The 18,219-nt window shown below is 47.4% G+C and overlaps 1 protein-coding gene across 12 annotated transcripts in view; it reads left to right on the plus strand.

Annotated features, from left to right (window-relative positions):
- trim2a (tripartite motif containing 2a) overlaps nt 1–18,219 on the plus strand; it is a 212,817-nt gene that overhangs the window by 146,772 nt on the left and 47,826 nt on the right. For all 12 annotated transcript variants that reach the window (XM_038792020.1, XM_038792013.1, XM_038792022.1 and 9 more), the window contains exons 2-4: nt 671–849; nt 12,041–12,278; nt 17,772–17,923. In XM_038792020.1, coding sequence (XP_038647948.1) covers nt 716–849; nt 12,041–12,278; nt 17,772–17,923 — 524 coding nt within the window. In that variant the 5' untranslated portion in view covers nt 671–715. The remainder of the gene's footprint in view (nt 1–670; nt 850–12,040; nt 12,279–17,771; nt 17,924–18,219) is intronic.

An 18,219-nucleotide genomic window follows, 5' to 3' on the forward strand; every position in this document is an offset into this window, starting at 1 on the left:
TCCTTACAGTGTGAGGAAGCATAGTTGAGGTAGTTGTGGGAGTCAGTGGACTAATAATAAATATTCATTGATACAATGAAATGGAGGCAGAGAAGGTAAGGAAGGGAAGAGTTGAGATGGACCATGTGACATTGAAGAGGGGTGGAGACTGGAAGCAAAGTTGACAACATTGATGTTTCATATAATATTGGAGCTATCAAAATACAACTCGGTGTCTAACCTAATAAACAAATTCATTGGGCCAAATGATCTTTTATTCTCTAGTCTTATATAGACTTAAATGAAACTGTGTCATATTCTACACGATTCAGAATAATAGCTTACTATTTGCTACATCCAGTGTTAAATTCAGCATTAAATTCTGATGGCATATCATTTAGTTTCTCAGATATTTATAACACTGTTAACAGGACTTTGGTGAGCTGCTAGTCGACTGACAAATGTGACTCACTGATTTTCTCTCTCCTTGGTTAATCGTTTACACACTGGAGCATGTCAGACAATTGTCTCAAAAAATCCATTAACATTGTTATAAATTTTATCTGTTGGATAGAAGATTTCATTTGGCTTGAAGTCGTGACAAGATTTGTAAACAAACGAACTGAGCTGCAAATTAACTGGGTTTCTTTTTTGAGTTAATTTCTATTGTATTCTTTACCCTTTCTTTCAGTGTGCTGGGTGAGGGCAAACTGGACCCATATGTCAGTGCATTAGGATGGCCAGTGACAGCTCGAACATTACCAGTCCTGTGGTACGCCAGATTGACAAACAGTTTCTGATCTGCAGCATCTGCCTGGATCGTTACAAAATTCCTAAAGTCCTTCCTTGTCTACACACCTTTTGTGAGAGGTAGGTAACCTCCTTCCTAACTTGGCCGAAACAGTTCCTTAAAGGCTCTGCTTCTTATCATTTTGCATTACACTGAAAAAGTTCAAGAGAGTAATGGCCTGTTTTGAAACTTTTTGTAGGCGAATATTATTTGTGTAAAAATCAGTCCATATGGGCATTTGCTTTCTATGATTGTTGCATGTGGAGTCTTTACTAAGGCAATAGCACAAAACATCTTTACTGGATCAATTAACTAGATGAATGTAAAGCAGTGTTCAGGTAATGAAAGCTTCCTCTTCATTTCATGAATGATCCTTTGTGATCCTTGAATCTCTTGTTTCCTCCATTAAACTGGTTCAATACAAGTGTCGGGTATCTGTCTGGAGTCTGAGTTCCAGGAAAAAAGGATGTGACTAAACATATCCTTTTTCACATTTCTGCTAACATCAACATGGATTTAAATGAAGACTGGGTCAATTTCCTGTGAGTACTTCATTCACAAGAAGAGATTTTATTTAACAGTTTGCATTCCAATGACCTGTACAATGTACATTGGCTTTCTCAATGCCAGCTAAAGCTTCTCAACACCATCAAAATGTTAATATCTTTGCTGAACTGTGAATTGCAGAGTTGTAGCTGGTGATGCTCCTCTGGCAGTATTGTATCCACCCCAGTGACAGACTGTTGCTGAAAGACTGGAATAAAAAGACACATTGTAGAATTGCCATAAGATTTGATGAGTTGCATTATAATTTGCATTTATTGTAAAGCTGTATTCTGTTTTAAAAGGCCAAGTTTTCAAATCTGGACTTTGTCAAAATGATAAAGTGTAGCTCAGAAATACTTTTAATAATATAATTGATTAATGATGGTGCTTGATGACAGGATTATTGCCTTCTCAGCTAAGTAAAATGGACTCCCTGTTGCCACGATCTATTCATAACCTGATAGAAATATGTTTTCAAGGCCATTGTTAGACTGAATATTTCATGAACAATTAGAGATTTGACCAAAAAGATTTATTGTGCTTCTGAGACGGGCAGAATGGTCTCCTTCTGCACTGTAGGGATTCTATGAGAAGTGTGAGTGACCTATAACTACAATGACTGCAGCAAGGGAACAAAACCAGGGCCGGGATTCTCCCCTACCCGGCGGGGCGGGGGCTCCCAGCGTGTCGGAGTGGCGTGAACCACTCCGGCGTCGGGCCGCCCCAAAGGTGTGGAATCCACACCTTTAGGTGCCAAGCCCTAACCTTGAGGGGCTAGGCCCACGCCGGAGTGGTTGGCACCCCGCCGGCCGGCGGGAAAGGCCTTTGGCGCCACGCCAGCCGGGGCCGAAGGGACTTCGCCGGCCGGCGGAAGTCCGCGCATGTGCCGGATCGTCAGCGGCTGCTGACGTCATCCCCACGCACGTGCAGGGGAGGGGGTCACTTCCGTCTCCGCCATCGTGAAGACCATGGCAAACACGGAAGGAAAAGAGTGTCCCCAGGGCACAGGCCCGCCCGTGGATCGGTGGGCCCCGATCGCGGGCCAGGCCACCGTGGGGACACCCCCTGGGGCCAGATCGCCCCGCGCCCTCCCAGGACCCAGGAGCCCGCCCACGCCGCCAGTAAGGGACCTAGTCTGATCCACGCCGGCGGGACCGGCAAAAAACCAGCGGGACTTCGGCCCATTATGGGCCGATGAATTTGGGCAGCCCCGAGGCCCATTGAGTCGCGGCGGACCCCGCTATTCTCCAAGGCGGGCGGCGCGATTCGCGCCTCACCGACTTTTGGAGGGCTGGAGAAATCTGAGGACGACGGGGGCGGGATTCACGCCGACCCCCAGCGATTCTCCGACCCGGCCGGGGGGGGGGGGGTCGGAGATTCTCCCCTACCCGGCGGGGCGGGGGGTCCTAGCGGAGTGGCGCCAACCACTACGGCGTCGGACCAATTCCGCACCTTTTGGGGCCAAGCCCTCATATTGAGGGGCTAGGCCCGTGCCGGAGTGGTTGGCACCACGCCGGCTGGTGCCAAAACCGGCACAACGGCCTTTGACCCCCGCCGCCCGGCGCCGGGACTGGCCGAAAGGCCTTCGCCGGTTCGCGCATGCGCCGGTGCGTCAGCTGCCGCTGACGTCACCACCGGCACATGCGCTGGGGGATTCTCTTGCGCCTCCGCCATGGTGGAGGCTGTGGCGGCGGCGGAAGAAAAAGTGTGGCCCCACGGCACTGGCCCGCCCGCCGTTCGGTGGGCCCCGATCGCGGGCCTGGCCACCGTGGGGGCACCCCCCGGGGTGCGATCGCCTCACGCCCCCCCAGGACCCCGGCGGCCTGCTCGCGCCGCCGATCCCGCCGCCACCAGAGGTGGTTCAAACCACGGGGCGGGATTGGCCTCTCAGCTTCGGCCCATTGCGGGCCGGAGAATTGCCGCAGGGGGCTCGCCGATCGGCGCGGGGGTCACGCCGATCGGCGGGGCGTGATTCCCACCCCCGCCAATTCCCGGGTGGCGTAGAATTTCTGCCACGGTGGGGGCGGGATTTTCGCCGGCCCCCAGCGATTCTCCAACCCGGCGGGGGGGTCGGAGAATCCCGCCCCTGATGTCAGGAAGTTCTTCACAACAGGAGTGGTTAGCATGTGAATGGACTACTGGGTAGGGTAGTGGAGTGGGGTTGAAAATCCTGGAACAATTGAATGCTGTGGAGGGAAGATGTGAAATAGGATTTCCTGCATGGGTGACTTAAAATGGTCTGAATGGCTTTCGTTTTTGTATGTTTGTATGCAGATCACAAAAGTGATAATGTAATTAGAAGTTACCGTACGATGTTATGAAAAGATATCCATGTGGCACTACATACATTGCACCAAAGCATGCCAGCTGCAGGTGAAATGTGCTGAGTTTGGCTAACCTTGTGTTTCCTGAGTCATGCCTTTTGGGAACAAATTGCATTTGGAGAGAATGTTGTGAGGCTAGAAATTCATGTATATCCATTGTTAATCAATCTCGGGATATATTTCTGCACCAGAATTGGGAGGCCTGAGGCATCCCCAATATTTGGCTTTGGGCCTCACTTACATCGAGCCAGTAAACTGCCGATAGCAATAGGCAACTTAGTAACAAGTGCGATTGAAGATTGGCCTGATTTTCATGTCACAGCAGCTCTTGAGTGAGTGAAAAAGTGGACCGGGAAGGGGGGGGAGGGTGTTAGTCAGGAGGGCACACAAAGTTGAACATGGGATAGGGCTGATTCCTGTTCCTCCTGGCTCCACATTGAGATAAGTATGGTTTACAAATATTGCCTTGTTATTTTCAGCATGGTTCACCTGTTAGATTGCATATAGACCTTGTTTTCCTGAGGCAGGCCAATCTTACAATGGGGTCCTCAAATATGCATTGAACCCCTTATTTCCACATGCAACAAGATTGACACCTGTTTCAACACAAGCAGCAATGACTGTTAGCTGAATAAATGATATTAGGGGCGGTATTCTCCCCCCCCCCCCCCCCTCGCCCCCCTCACCGGGTGGGAGAATCGCCGGGGCACCGCGTGAGTTGCGCCAAGCCACCCCGACACCCACACGTGATTCTCCCACCCCCACGAAACCAGCGTCGCGAGAATTGCGCCTGGCCGCTCGGAGAATCGCCGCAGATGGCCAACGAAAAAAATGACAGTCCCGCCGGCGCCGTTCACCCCTGGTCACTGTCGGCGGAAACTGCGCTGCGGGGGCAGCCTGTGGTGGGGGGGGGGGGGGGGGGGAGGGGGGGGAAATAGAGAGAGAGGACTCCTTCACCTTGGGGGCCTCCAATGGGGTCTGGCCCACGATCGGGGCCCACTGATCGGCGGGACGGCCTCTCTTCCCCCTTCCCCCCCCGGGCCTACCTCTTTCCGCGGCTGGCCCCAGAACCCCGGTGCCATGTTGGTGAGGAGCCGACTTGCATGTGCATGAGCTGCTCCAACTGCGTATGCGCAGGAATGAGCTGCTCCAACTGCGTATGCGCGGGTTGGCACGGCGCCCATTTGGCACCGCGTAAGGAGGTTGGAGCGGTGTGAACTGCTCCAGCGCCGTACTTGCCCCTGTGGGGGCCAGAATAGGTCGTTCCCGGGACCTGTTCACGCCGCGACGGCGTTCAAGACGGCTCGGGCAGTTAGTCCCGGGAGCGGAGAATACCGCCCTACATTTGAGAGTGATAGATTATTGCTAGCCAAGGTTTTTAAGGTGTATGGATGAGGATAAGAACAGATCAGACAGGATCTCATTGAATAGCAGGCGGGACAGGTTTGAGGAGCTGAATGGCCTCATCCCATTCCTATCTTCAGCTTGTAAAATGTGTGTACTTCCTGTCTTCCACATTGGAAAACCACCTGAAAAATGGACCTACACTTCACACAACAGTGAAGTACAGACAGTGTTACTCATCTACAGACGCTGCTTACTATTAATAACAAGCTCTGGTAATAATAATAATCTTTATTATTGTCACAAGTAGGCTTACATTAACACTGCAATGAGGTTAAAGGCCCCTAGTCACCACATTCCGGCGCCTGTTTGGGTACACAGAGGGAGAATTCAGAATGTCCAATTCACCTCACAGCACAGGTGGAGTTCTCCAATCGGGAGACAAACAGCCGACGCCGGAGTGAAACCCGGAGTGTTTCACTCCGGCGTCGGAGGCCGCTCCTTGCCCCCTATTCTCCCCCCCCCCCCCCCCCCCCCCCAGGGGGCTAGGAGCGACGGCGCGTGAATTCCGCGTGCCGGGCCTTGACGCTTGCGTCAAAGCGTCGCGCCGGGAATGACGCAGCCGGCGGCGCCGAAGTGACATCAGCTGTGCATGCACAGGTTGGCCGGTGCCAACCCGCGCATGCGCGGTTGCCGTCTTCCCCTCCGCTGCCCCGCAAGACATGGTGGCTTGATCTTGCGGGGCGGCGGAGGGAAAAGAGTGCATCTTTTAGAGATGCCGGCCCGACGATCGGTGGCCACCGATCGCAGGTCAGACATCTGTTGAGCATGCCCGTAGTGCTCGATCCGCCCTCCGCCCCCCACAGGCCCCACACTCACTGGTCGCGCGCTGTTCACGCCGGCAGCGACCAGGTGTGCTTGGCGCCGGCGTGAACCGGTCGGGTTCGGAAGGCCGCTCGGCCCATCCGGGCCGGAGAATCGCCGGTCGCCGTGAGAAGCGGCGATTCTCCGAGCGGCCTGTCGCAAAACGCGATATGCAATTTTTGGGGGGGGTGGGAGAATTGCAGGGGGCGCCAGGGCAGCGTGGCGTGATTCGCCCGGCCCTCCCGCGATTCTCCCCCCCCCCCAGCGTGGGGTGCGGAGAATCGCGCCCCATGTCTTTCAGGACTTGTGGGAGAAAACCGGAGCACCCAGAGGAAACCCACACAGACACGGGGACAACATGCAGACTCTGCACTGACAGTGACCCAAGCCAGGAATCCAACCCGGGGCCCCAGTGCTGTGAAGCAACAGTGCTAACCACTTTGCTACCTGTAGATAATTTTTAAGGGCTCAGATAATTTTTGTATATATGTAGCTAAAAGGTTAACATTGTATGTAATTCTTAATATTATATATGTGATAACTTATCACTGTTCCCTCTAATTTTCCTTCACTGTGTACGACCCAAGTGTATGTGCTCATCTTAAACTAATGCCGTTTGTGTGTGATCTGTTTGTCTGCGGTGTGGCACATCCCAAAGCTGAGAAGGAATGTTGGATATTACCACAGCTTATATTTCTACAGCTCATTTCACAGGAGCATTATAAAATAACATATAACACTGAGCCACATAACGAGTTTTGAGGTCAGATAACCAAACGTTTGGTCAAAGGCAAGTCTTAAGAAGTGTAAGAATGTGAGTTAGAGAGAGGAAAAGGAATTCAAAGCTTGAGGCCTAGTCATCTGAAGGCATGGCCACCAAACATTGTGGAAGCACAATGCCAGAATTAGAGGAGTGCAGATCTCTCAGAGGGTTATGGGGCTGCAGGAGATTACAGAGATAGGGAGGGGCAAAGTCATTGGAGGGATTTGAAAACAAGGATGAGAATTTAAAAATCACGACATTGCTTGGCCAGGTACCAGTATGTAGGTCAGCAAGTACAGGGTGACAGGGGAATGGGACTTGCTAACATGGGCAGAGTTTTGAATGACCTCATGTTTACAGTGGGTAGACTGCAGGAATCCAGACAGGAGTGCATTGGAGTAATAGTGCTTAGAGGTAACAAAGGCACGATTGAGGATTCAACAGGAGATGAACCGATACGGGTGAAGTGGAGCAATGTTATGGAGCTGGAATAGGTGGGCTTAGTGATGGCATGAGTAGGAGGTCAGATGATAATTGGAAAGCAAATATTATACCAAGATTGCAAACAAATGGGTTTAATTTCAGACTGTTGCCAGAATGAGGGATGAAGTCAGATTACTTGAATTAACAAAGGAAAATGATTTCAAAAATATTAGCAACAGTTTCACAATAACAAAGTTACATTCCTATTTTTGTTGCCAAGGATTCTGGAGATTTTACTAATTTGGGTTTACACTCCAATATATTTTGCCATTTTATTAACTTCCCCGGTCTGTGGTAATTGAATGTATCAAATGTTAGTTTTATTACAAAATTATGGAGGTTTATTAGTGTTTTTGACAATGGTGTTCGGTGATTCAGTCAATTTTTCCACTAACACTGTACACTTGTAATTAGTCATATGTTTCCTACGCATTCATTTTATTATTATTTAAACCTGAAGAATAATAGATTAATTTGTTGGAAGAAATATTGGGACTTTACGATATTATACTCAGATTTAATTTTAGAGTACAGGCAGCTTCAAGAGGCCCTGCTCCAGGATCTACCATTCGGTAAATTGTACAAAGCTAAAAATTGATTTAAAAACAACAAGGCAATTAACAAAAGAGTGACTTATTTGCAATTGATTAAATTTATTATCTACAGTAGTATCAATAAAACAAATTTTGACTGATTGGGATAGCATTAGCAGGCTAAAAGCACATTGACATCTTTTTGCTGCAAACTGGTGTTATTACATTTTACAAGGCAATCAGAAATGAAATGCTGTTATATTTTATTTCTATTTAATTTTAACTGCCAAGAACACAGAACAATTGCCTCTGCTTTGAAACTCTTGTACGCTAGGGATCAAAGAACTTTTTCGTGCTGCATGAGCCAGGAAGAAACAATTCCTAATTGTGAGTAGGGATCAGCAGAGATCTAAATTCTAAACTCAAACTAGGTCAGTTCACATTGCGTCAGCTAATCCTTGAATCCTGTCATCAGAGTACTGTGGGGCATTTTTATATTCAAGGAAAGTCTCAAGATATCGATCAGTGATTAGCTTTTTGGTTCTTTTAAACAACTCAATCAAGAGTTTAATATTTGAAATGAATGCTTTCTGTAATGTTCAGTTTGATAAACACATCGATTGACCTTTTTCCATTTAGTGGAGGAGTACGATCTGCAGGATGGTCACTCTGGCTGGCTGCCTCTCCTGTCCATTCCAGGTTGGCCCAGAAGAGGGTGTCCATCAGTACTTTTGAGGCATTCTGCCACCTGTGGACACTCCAAGAAATTTCTAACAGACCCTCAGAATAACATAACAATTTAGTTTTCTGTTTCTTCCATGTTTCAATTTTTAACAATTAATTACACCTTCTTAAAACACAGGGGCACACTAGGGGAGGTGGTGGCGTAGTGGTCGTCACTGCACCAGTAATTCAGAGAACAAGTGTAATGATCTGGGTACCCGGGTTCGAACCCCACCAGCGCAGGTGGTGGAACTTAAACTCAGTACAACATCTGGAATTAAAAGTTTAATGATGACCATGAATCCATTGTCGTAAAAAAACATCTAGTCCACAAATGTCCTTCAGGGAAGGAAATACCCTCCTTACTTTGACAAAGGGTCATCTGGACTCGGAACGTTAGCTCTTTTCTCGCCGTACAGATGCTGCCAGACCTGCTGAGATTTTCCAGCATTTTCTCGTTGGTTTCAGATTCCAGCACCTGCAGTAATTTGCTTTTACCCTCCTTACCTGGTCTGGCCTACATGCGACTCCAGAGCCACAGCAACGTGGTTGACTCTTAAATGCCCTCTGTAATGGCCTAGTAAGCCACTCAGCTGTATTTAACCACTACAAAAACACAAAAAAGGGATGAAACTGGAAGTACCAAATGGCATTGACCCAGGCAGCAGAAACAACACCAGGAATAACAACGGCAAACCCAGCCCTGTCAACCCTGCAACGTCCTCCTCACTAACATCTGGGAGATTGTGCCAAAGTTAGGAGAGCTGTCTCACAGACTAGTCAATCAACAGCCTGACATAGTCATACTCACAGAATTATACCTTCCAGACAATGTCCCAGACACCACCATCACCATTCCTGGGCATGTCCTGTCTCACAGGACAGAGGTGGCGGCACAGTAGTATACAGTCGGGAGGGACTTCCCTGGGAATCCTCAACATCGACTCTCGATCCCATGAAGTCTCATGGCTTCAGGTTAAATGTGGACAAAGAAACCTCCTGTTGATTACCACGTGCCTGCCATCATCAGCTGATGAATTAGTACTCCATATTGAACATCACTTGGAGGAAACACAGAGGGTGGCAAGGGCACAGAATATACTCTGGGTGGGGGACTTCCATTACCAAGAGTGGCTGGGTAGCACTACCACAGACAGAGCTGGCCAGGTCCTAAAGGACATAGCTGCTAGGCAGGGACTCCAGCAGGTGGTGAGGGAACCCAAAAGAGGGAAAAACATACTTCACCTCATCCTCACCAATCTGCCTGCTACAGATGCATCTGTCCATGACAGTATCGATAGAAGTGACCACCGCACAGTCCTAGTGGAGTCAAAGTCAGTCTTCAGAGTGAAGATACCCTCCGTCATGTTGTGTGGCACCATGTTGTGTGGCACTATCACCTGCTAAATGGGATAGACTTTTGAACAGATCTAGCAACTCTACTGAGCATCCACAAAAACAGAAAATACTGGAAAATCTCAGCAGGTCAGCAGCATCTGTGGAGAGAGAAGGGAGCTAACATTTCAAGCCAGGATGACTCTTTTGTCAAAGCAATTGACAGTTTGTCAAAGTAATAGACAGGCTAAGCGATTCCACAATGAAAACATTAGTTTTAAGCTCTGCAGTCCTGCCACATCCAGCCATGAATGGTGATGGACAATTAAACAACTCATTGGGGAGAAGTTTCCACAAATATCCCCATCCTCAATTATAGAGGAGCCCAGCACATCTGTGCAAAAGTCAAGGCTGAAGCATTCGCAACAATCATCAGCCAGAAGTACCAAGTGGATGATCCATCTCAGTCTCCTCCGGAGGTCCCAAGCATCATAGAAAACAGTCTTCAGCCAGTACAATTCACTCTACATGATATCAAGAAATGGCTGAAGGCACTAGATACTGCAAAGACCATGGGCTCTGACACTCTTCCGGCAATAATACTGAAGACTTGTTCTCCAGAACCCTTACTGCACCCCTAGCCAAACTGTTCCAGTACAGCTACAACTCTGGCATCTAACCAGCAATGTGGAAAATTGCCAGGTGTATCCTATACACAAGAAACAGGACAAATCCAACCCAGCCAATTACCACCTTATCAGTCTACTACCCATCAGCAAAGTGATGGAAGGAGTCATCAACAGTCCTATCTGGTGGCACTTATGCAGCAATAACCTGCTCACAGACACTCAGTTTGCATTCCTCCAGGGTCATTCAGCTCCTGGCCTCATTTCAGCCTTGGTTCAAACATGGACAGAAGAGCTGAATGCCATAGGAGAGGTGAGAGTGACTGCCCTTGACATCACAGTAGCACTTGACTGAGTATGGCATCAAGGAGCCCTAGCAAAACTAGAGTCAATAGGAACCAGGGGGGAAACTCTCTGCTGGTTGGAGTCATACCTGGCTCAAAAGAAAGTGGTTGTGGTGGTTGGAGGACAGTATCCAGGCTTGGGCTGACAACTGGCAAGTTCCATTCATGCTTTACAAGTACCAGCAATGATCATCAGGACTGTAACGGAACACTCTCCACTTGCTTGGATGAATGAAGCTCCACACCATCCATTACAAAGCAGCGTGCTTGTTTGCTACCCCTCCCACAAACATTCAAACCCTCCACCACTGAGGAACAGTGACAGCCGTGTGTACCATCTACAAGATGCATTGCAGGAACTCACCACTGTTCATTGGGCAGCATCTTCCAAACTCATGACCACTACGATCTAGAAGGACAAGAGCAGGTTCCCCTCCAAGTCACTCACCACCCCGATTTGTAAATATAATCACAGTTCCTTCACTGTCACTGGGGCAAAAATCCTGCAACTCCCTCACGAACAGCTCTGTGGGGGTACCTACACCTCCGGGACTGCAGTGGTTCATTAGGGCAGATCACCACCACCTTCTGAAGGGCTACTAGGGATGGGCAAGAAATGCTGATCTAACCAGTGATGCCCGCATTCCATAAATGAAATTTTAAAAACATGCAAATTTATGTCTCTCTCGATGACATTGGAGAAACCCATAGATCAGTTGCATGGTTGATTGTCAATATGCTGATTAGTTTTATTCTAAGCTTCTGTGTGTTAAATTAGACCACATTTTAGACTATTGTACTATTGGTGCTCTTTAAAAAGAGTACTTGTATTGCTGATTATCTGTCAGGTGACACTGGATAATTCAATTACAATTGGCCATTTAGTTACGTGTCTCAGAGCCAGCTGTTGCATATAATTCTTTTCAGGGAAAATGGACTTTGCTCACAGTTGTCACTATCTAAAGATTCGAGAAAGGAGCAAACGTTTTTGATAAATACCTATTAGTAGCAGAAAGCTACTGGTCAGGTTCAAATTGATGATCATATTATAAAATAAAAGGAATGTTACTGGTTTAAACTGGTTCTTCATAAGATCTTCCTTGTGCCTGGCTTTTCTTGTTTATTACGGTTAGTGGTTGAATGTTTATGATTATACTTGGGATCCCATAATTGGTTTAATTTGCAAAACTATTCTCATTATTTGAAGAATTAATTTTGAGGAAGAGTGAGTTGACATTCCAATGTACCTTTCTGTGTCAATGTAATGTGTTTTTAGTACCTTTATTGATAATTTTGAAAGTGAAGTTACTCTCCAATGTCAATATTAATTTTAAAAATTCTATCGAGGGATTCAAATGACTTTTGATTGTTTCTCTTCCTTATCAGGTGTTTGCAAAACTACATTCCAGCCTACAGTTTAACTCTTTCCTGCCCAATCTGCCGTCAGACTTCTATCTTGCCTGAAAAGGGAGTTTCTGCATTACAGAATAACTTCTTCATTACAAACCTAATGGATGTTCTTCAGCGGACTCCAGACAACAACTGTGAGGACTCCTCCATTCTGGAGACAGTCACAGCAGTAGCAGCAGGGAAACCCCTTTCCTGCCCAAATCATGATGGAAATGTAAGTTAGTTTTGGCATTAAGTGTGATTCGACTCTGCTGCAACTTTAATCAGTTGTAGGGTTCTTTATTATCCTTGTCGGTCTTGGTGATCATAATTGAATTTTACAAATAAGTTACACCCACTGTAAATTGAGTGGATTGTTCAATAAATTATACTGGATTAGTAGGTTTGCTTCACTTCTCTGTCAAGATCACTTACTTTGGAACTTGCAATACCCTTTTCCCACTGTACTCAAACAACATTTTTAAAAATCAAGCATATGAGGCTGTAAATCATGTTACGACTATGAAGCATATTGTCAGAGAATTGTCCCATACTTTCCTCAATGTCTAGTTTTCCCTGAAAAGGCTTTTCATTTCCAAAATATTCTTATTTCCGATCTTTGGATGTAGCGAGAATCAAACATAAACTTTTCCCTGTTCTCCCCAGGTGCCCATGCGCACCTTCTTTTCGCAGAGACTTCCAGACAGTGATTAGGTGTTGGAATCTTGGCCTCTGTTCTTTACCCCTTTTACTTGGTGAGATTTTATAGCACTCGCGTTTATCCCCATGGCATAAACAACCCGCACCATGCTGAATACCCGATCTTGGTCGCAGAGGTTAATCGCACCCTGAAAGTGAGAAGGAGAATTAGCAGAGCAGTTTATTTCCATTTGCTTGGTTCCATTCTTATAGAATCCCTAAGGAGGCCATTCAGCCCATCAATTCTGCACTGACCCTCCAAAGGAGCACTCTACTCATGTCCACTACCTGTCCACTCCGCCCTAGCCTCATAACCCCATAACCTAACCTACACATCCCTGGATGCCAAGGAGCAATTGATCGTGACCAATTCACCTAACCTGGCCATCTTTGGACTGTGAGAGGAAACCCATGCAGACTCGGGGAGAATGTACAAACTCCACACACACAGTCACCCAAGGCTGGAATTAAGCTGTGGCTCTGATGCTGTGCGGTAGCAGTGCTAACCTCTGTGCTCCCAATATCTATATTGTTGTAGCCGTAGTATCACTACTTTATTTATTCTTTCATGGGATGTGGACATCACTGGCAAGGCCAACATTTGTTGTCCATCCCGAATTACCTTTGAACTGAATGGCTTGCTATACCATTGCAGAGGGCAGTTAAGAGTCAAGCATATTGCTGTGGCTCTGGAGTCACATGTAGACCAGACCAGATAAAGATGACTGATTTCCTTACCTTAAGAGCATGAGTGAATCAGATGATTTTTTACAACAATTGATGCTAGTTTCGTGGCCTCCATTAATGAGACTAGCTTTTAATTTCCGATTTATTAATTGAATTCAAATTCCACCAGCTGCCCATGCCCTCCGAGCATTAAATTGGGCCTCTGTTTACTAGTCCAGTAATATTACCACTGCATCACCAACTCCCCTGAACTGCCTTACAATGCCTTCTCTTCCTGCTCTGTTACCTTTGGCAATCTCAAGAAATTGTTTTTATTCTGCTCCTATTCTTGTTTATGCGTGGTGCCTTGCTGACACAATCTGAAAACGCAATGTAATTTTTCACAGGTATTAATAGGACATCCAGCTCTACCTGACCAGCGCCCCTCTATCCTTATCCACTGTTGCTAAATTATCAGACTGCTTCTTTAACATCCAGTATTGGATGAGCAGAAATTTCATCCAATTAAATATTGGGACGATTAAAGTCTTTGTTTGGTCCCTACTACACACACTTCCCTAGTTATCGATTCCACCCTGTTCCCTGCCTGAGGCAGAACCCAATCTTGGTGTCATATTTCCTGTGAAGGGGAGCTTCCAACTACACATTCTCACTATTGTTGAGACCGCCACTATTTCCACCTCTGTACAGACGAGCATAACAAATTGGGCGCAGTAGTGGACCATTTAGCCCTGAAGCCTGCTCCACCATTTGATAAGATCACGGTTGGTCAGATTAAGGCCTCTGCTTTCCTGTCTATTCCCTATACCTGCTGGTTCCCCTGTCAGTCAAGGATCTATCGAACCCAGCCTTAAAAAATATTCAATAATGACTTCTTCTCCACTGCTCATTATGAAGAGAATTCCTCTCATTTTTCTAAACTCCAATAGATACAGGCCCAAAGTTTCTTCATAAAACAACTCCTTCATCCTGGGACTCAGTAAAGTGAACCTTCTCTGCACTGCTTCCAATGTCATTCAATATTCCCTTGAGTAAGTAGACCAAAACTTTCCGTGGTACTCGAGACGTGGCCGCCCTGTGCAAGTGTAGTAAAACTTCCCTACTTTTATGTTCTGTTTCCCTTGCAATAAATTACGACATTATATTTGCCTTCTAATTATTTGCTGTACCTGCATACTAACTTTTATGATTCATGTACCAGGACACCGAGATCCTGCACTGCCGAGTTCGGCAATCTCTCGCCTATTAGAATATTATGCTGCTTTTCTATTCTTCCTGCTAAAATGGACAAATTCACATTTTCCCACATTATTAATCCAGATGCCAAACTTTTGCCCACTCACTTAACTTATCTATATTCCTTTGCATACTCCTGGGGCGGGATTCGCCGACCCCCTGCCGGGTCGGAAAATCCCCGTGGTGTGGCGTGAATCCCGCTGCCTATCCTTTAAGTGATCAGAAAATTTAGTAACCATACATTCAGTCCCTTCATCCAAGTCATTGAAAGATTGTAAATAGTTGAGGCCCCAGCATTGATCCTTGTGGCACTCCACTGGTTACATTGTGCCAGCCCAAAAAAGTCCAATTTATCCCTGATCTCTATTTTCTATGTTGCCCTAACGCCCTGTGCTCATATTTTGTTCAGTAACCTTGTGAAACGCCTTCTGGAAATCAAATTACCACCACATCCACAGGTTTCCCTTTATCTGTGTTGCTTGTACTTCCACAAAGAAATCTAATTAGACAAACATAATGGGCTGGATTCTCCGGTTGCATTCGGCGAAAGGACGGAGAATCCGCATTCACGACCAAATCGGGGCGGTGGTGCTTTCGCGATGCTCCGCCCCCTCCAAAGCGGTGTACCACCGCCCCGCGTATCGACGGCCTCAGGGCAATGCCTGAGGCCCACCTCCCGATACTCCGTCCTCGCCCGGCCCAGTTCCCGACGGCACTGGTCACGTGTGGTCCCATCCGTCGGGAACAGGGCGTAGCGGCTGCGGACTCAGTTCAGCGTCGCCACAGTCAGGGGAGGGCCGATCTGGGGTCAGGGGCAGACATTATTCAGGGCTGGGGTCACGGGCGCGCGAGCTGGCCAAAAGGGGGGGACTACTTTGCGGGCCGGGTCCGCGAGTGGCCTCCGCCGTGCGCATGCGCGGCCACGGACCTAGCAATTCTCCGAGCGTATTGGCAGCTAGTACCGGGTGCTCTATGCTGCCGTCCTGCTAACCCTCAGCAAAACGGGGAATTGGTGGCCGTTTTGCGCCAGTTTTTCTGGCGTAAAACACCACCAGCCCCTGGCCGGCCTGGGGACATAGCCCCAGAATCAGAGAATCCAGCCCTTTGTCTCTTGCACAAAACCATGTTGACTCTGCCTGATGCTATGCTATAACCTCCGTAATAATAGACTATAGTATTTTTCAAAGACAGATGAAAGTTCCTGTTTTCTGTATTCCCTTTTTTCCTGAATAGAGGAGTTACAAATTGGAAGGGACCTTTCAAGAATATAGGGAATTTTGGAAAATTAAAAACTATACATCTGTTATGTTTGGAGCCACTTATTTTAAGGCCCTAGGATGAGGTCCATGTGAAACTGGGGATTTCTCAGCCTTTCACCTCAATACCCTTGCCCGGGTGATAGTAATTGTTTTAAGTTCCTCCCTCCCTTGCACGTCCTGGTTCATAATTATTTATGGAATGCTGTGTGGGCCTTCTACAGTTAAGACAAACACAAAAGATCGACATTGGCTCGAGGTTAACCATGCCTTGGGCGCAATTCTCCCAACGGGAGTCTAAGTGCTGACGCCGGAGTGAAAACCGGAGTGTTTCACTCCGGCATCGGAGCCCGCTCCCAGCTCCCTATTCTCCCGCCCCTGGCGAGCTAGGAGCGGCGTCGCGTCATTTGCGCTCGCTGGGCCATGTCGCCGCATAAAAAGTGGCGCCGCGTAAATGACGTTGCCCGCGCATGCGCGGTTGCTGTCCTCCCTGAGTCCACCCCGCAAGAAGACGGCGGATGGATCTTGCTGGGCGGCGGAGGAAAGGAGGTCCTCCCTGAGAGAGGCCGGCCCGCCGATCGGTGGGCACCGATCGCAGGCCCCCCCCCCCCCCCCCAGCGATCCCGCGCAGTTCCCACCGGCAGCGACCAGGTGTAGACGGCGCCGGCGGGAACCTGTCGTGTTGGGGCGGCCGCGCGGCCCATCCGGGCCGGAGAATCGCCGCTCGCCTTTTACAAGTGCCGAGCGGCGATTCTCCGAGCGGCCAGCCGTGATTCTCGCCGCGCTGGTTTGAGGGGGGGGGGGGGAGGGCGGAGGTGGGAGAATCGCGTGCGGGTGCCGGGGCGACGCGGCAGGAGTCGCGCGACGCCCCGGCGATTCTCCCACCTGGCGTAGGGGGGGAGAATTCCGCCCCTTGATTTTGAAATTCTCATCCATGTTTTCAAATTTCTTCATGGTCTTGTCCCTCCCTATCTCTGTAATCTCCAGCCGCATAAACCTTTTGAAATATCTGTACTCCTCTAATTCTAGCTTTTTTCCACAATGAATAACCTTGCAGTGAGTTGAAAACCTTGAAGCCACTTCAAGACCTTTCTGATTGGATGATTTAATACGGCCTCAATGGTCTTTTACACCCATAATTAACAGGGAATAATATGCCTTATTGAAAAATCCTCTCCCCTTTCTCAAAAATATTTAATGCATTTTTTTCACTGTGCCTCGACCTTTGAGATGCTGCCTAAACAGTGACTGTTCCTGTATGAAATCTGACAGAGACTCAATCATTTTACATTCAACTGAGGAAGGAGCAGTGGTCCGAAAGCTAGTGATTTGAAACAAACCTGTTGGACTTTAACCTGGTGTTGTAAGACTTCTTACTTTACTCACCATGAGAGAAATTATCGTTGATTAATTTACATTTATTAGAAACTTCTTGTCACTTGTGATTGGTGGGTGGGATAAGAGAAAAGAAATGCAGGCAGGTGATATTGTTGGTAAACGGATAAAGGAAAATGGTGAGATTTATTCTTGGCTCCATTGTAGTTATAAATAACCTGTGGTTCCTTTTCATAGCGATATGGACCATTGGGTATTTATCTTTCCTTAGATCAATAATGGTGTTACAATGTCAAACAATTAGACTATTTTGTCTAACGATGGTTAATCTATTAAGGTGATTCTAGAACCATACAATTTTTGTTTGAGTTACCAGCAGGGATTTGAAGGGACTGTGAATGTAGACATTCTTAAGTTAGTGACCAACTATGTATGTTTGCAACAAAATCAAGTGCTTTGGAAAGTGTACAATAATCATTGTTTTCTCCTCCAATTCTATCACTGTCTTTCTCCAGGTGATGGAGTTTTACTGCCAATCCTGTGAGACAGCAATGTGTCATGAATGTACAGAAGGTGAACATGCCGAGCACCCAACTGTTCCCCTCAAAGATGTGGTAGAGCAACACAAAGCTTCCCTGCAGACTCAGCTGGAGGCTGTCAAACAGAGGTAATTGTCCTAAAAACATTACATGCTGGATAAACTCAGCAGGTCCGACAGCATCTGCGGCGAGAGAAACCCAATCTGCGCTGTGTTTCTCCCTCCACAGGTGTTGCCAGACCTGCTGAAATTATCCAACGTTTTCAGTTTATATTTCAGATTTCCATGGTCTGCAGTATTTTGGTTTTATTAGAGATAATTGTACAATGGGTGAGCAACAACAACCTGCCTAATTTGATCACTGCGATTATTAGGGTAGGATTGGTAAGTGTTGACTAGGCTTGTGAGCTAATTGTGGTTAACAA

The sequence above is a fragment of the Scyliorhinus canicula genome, chromosome 3 (genome assembly GCF_902713615.1).
Source record: "Scyliorhinus canicula chromosome 3, sScyCan1.1, whole genome shotgun sequence".
NCBI classification, from domain to species: Eukaryota; Metazoa; Chordata; class Chondrichthyes; order Carcharhiniformes; family Scyliorhinidae; genus Scyliorhinus; species Scyliorhinus canicula.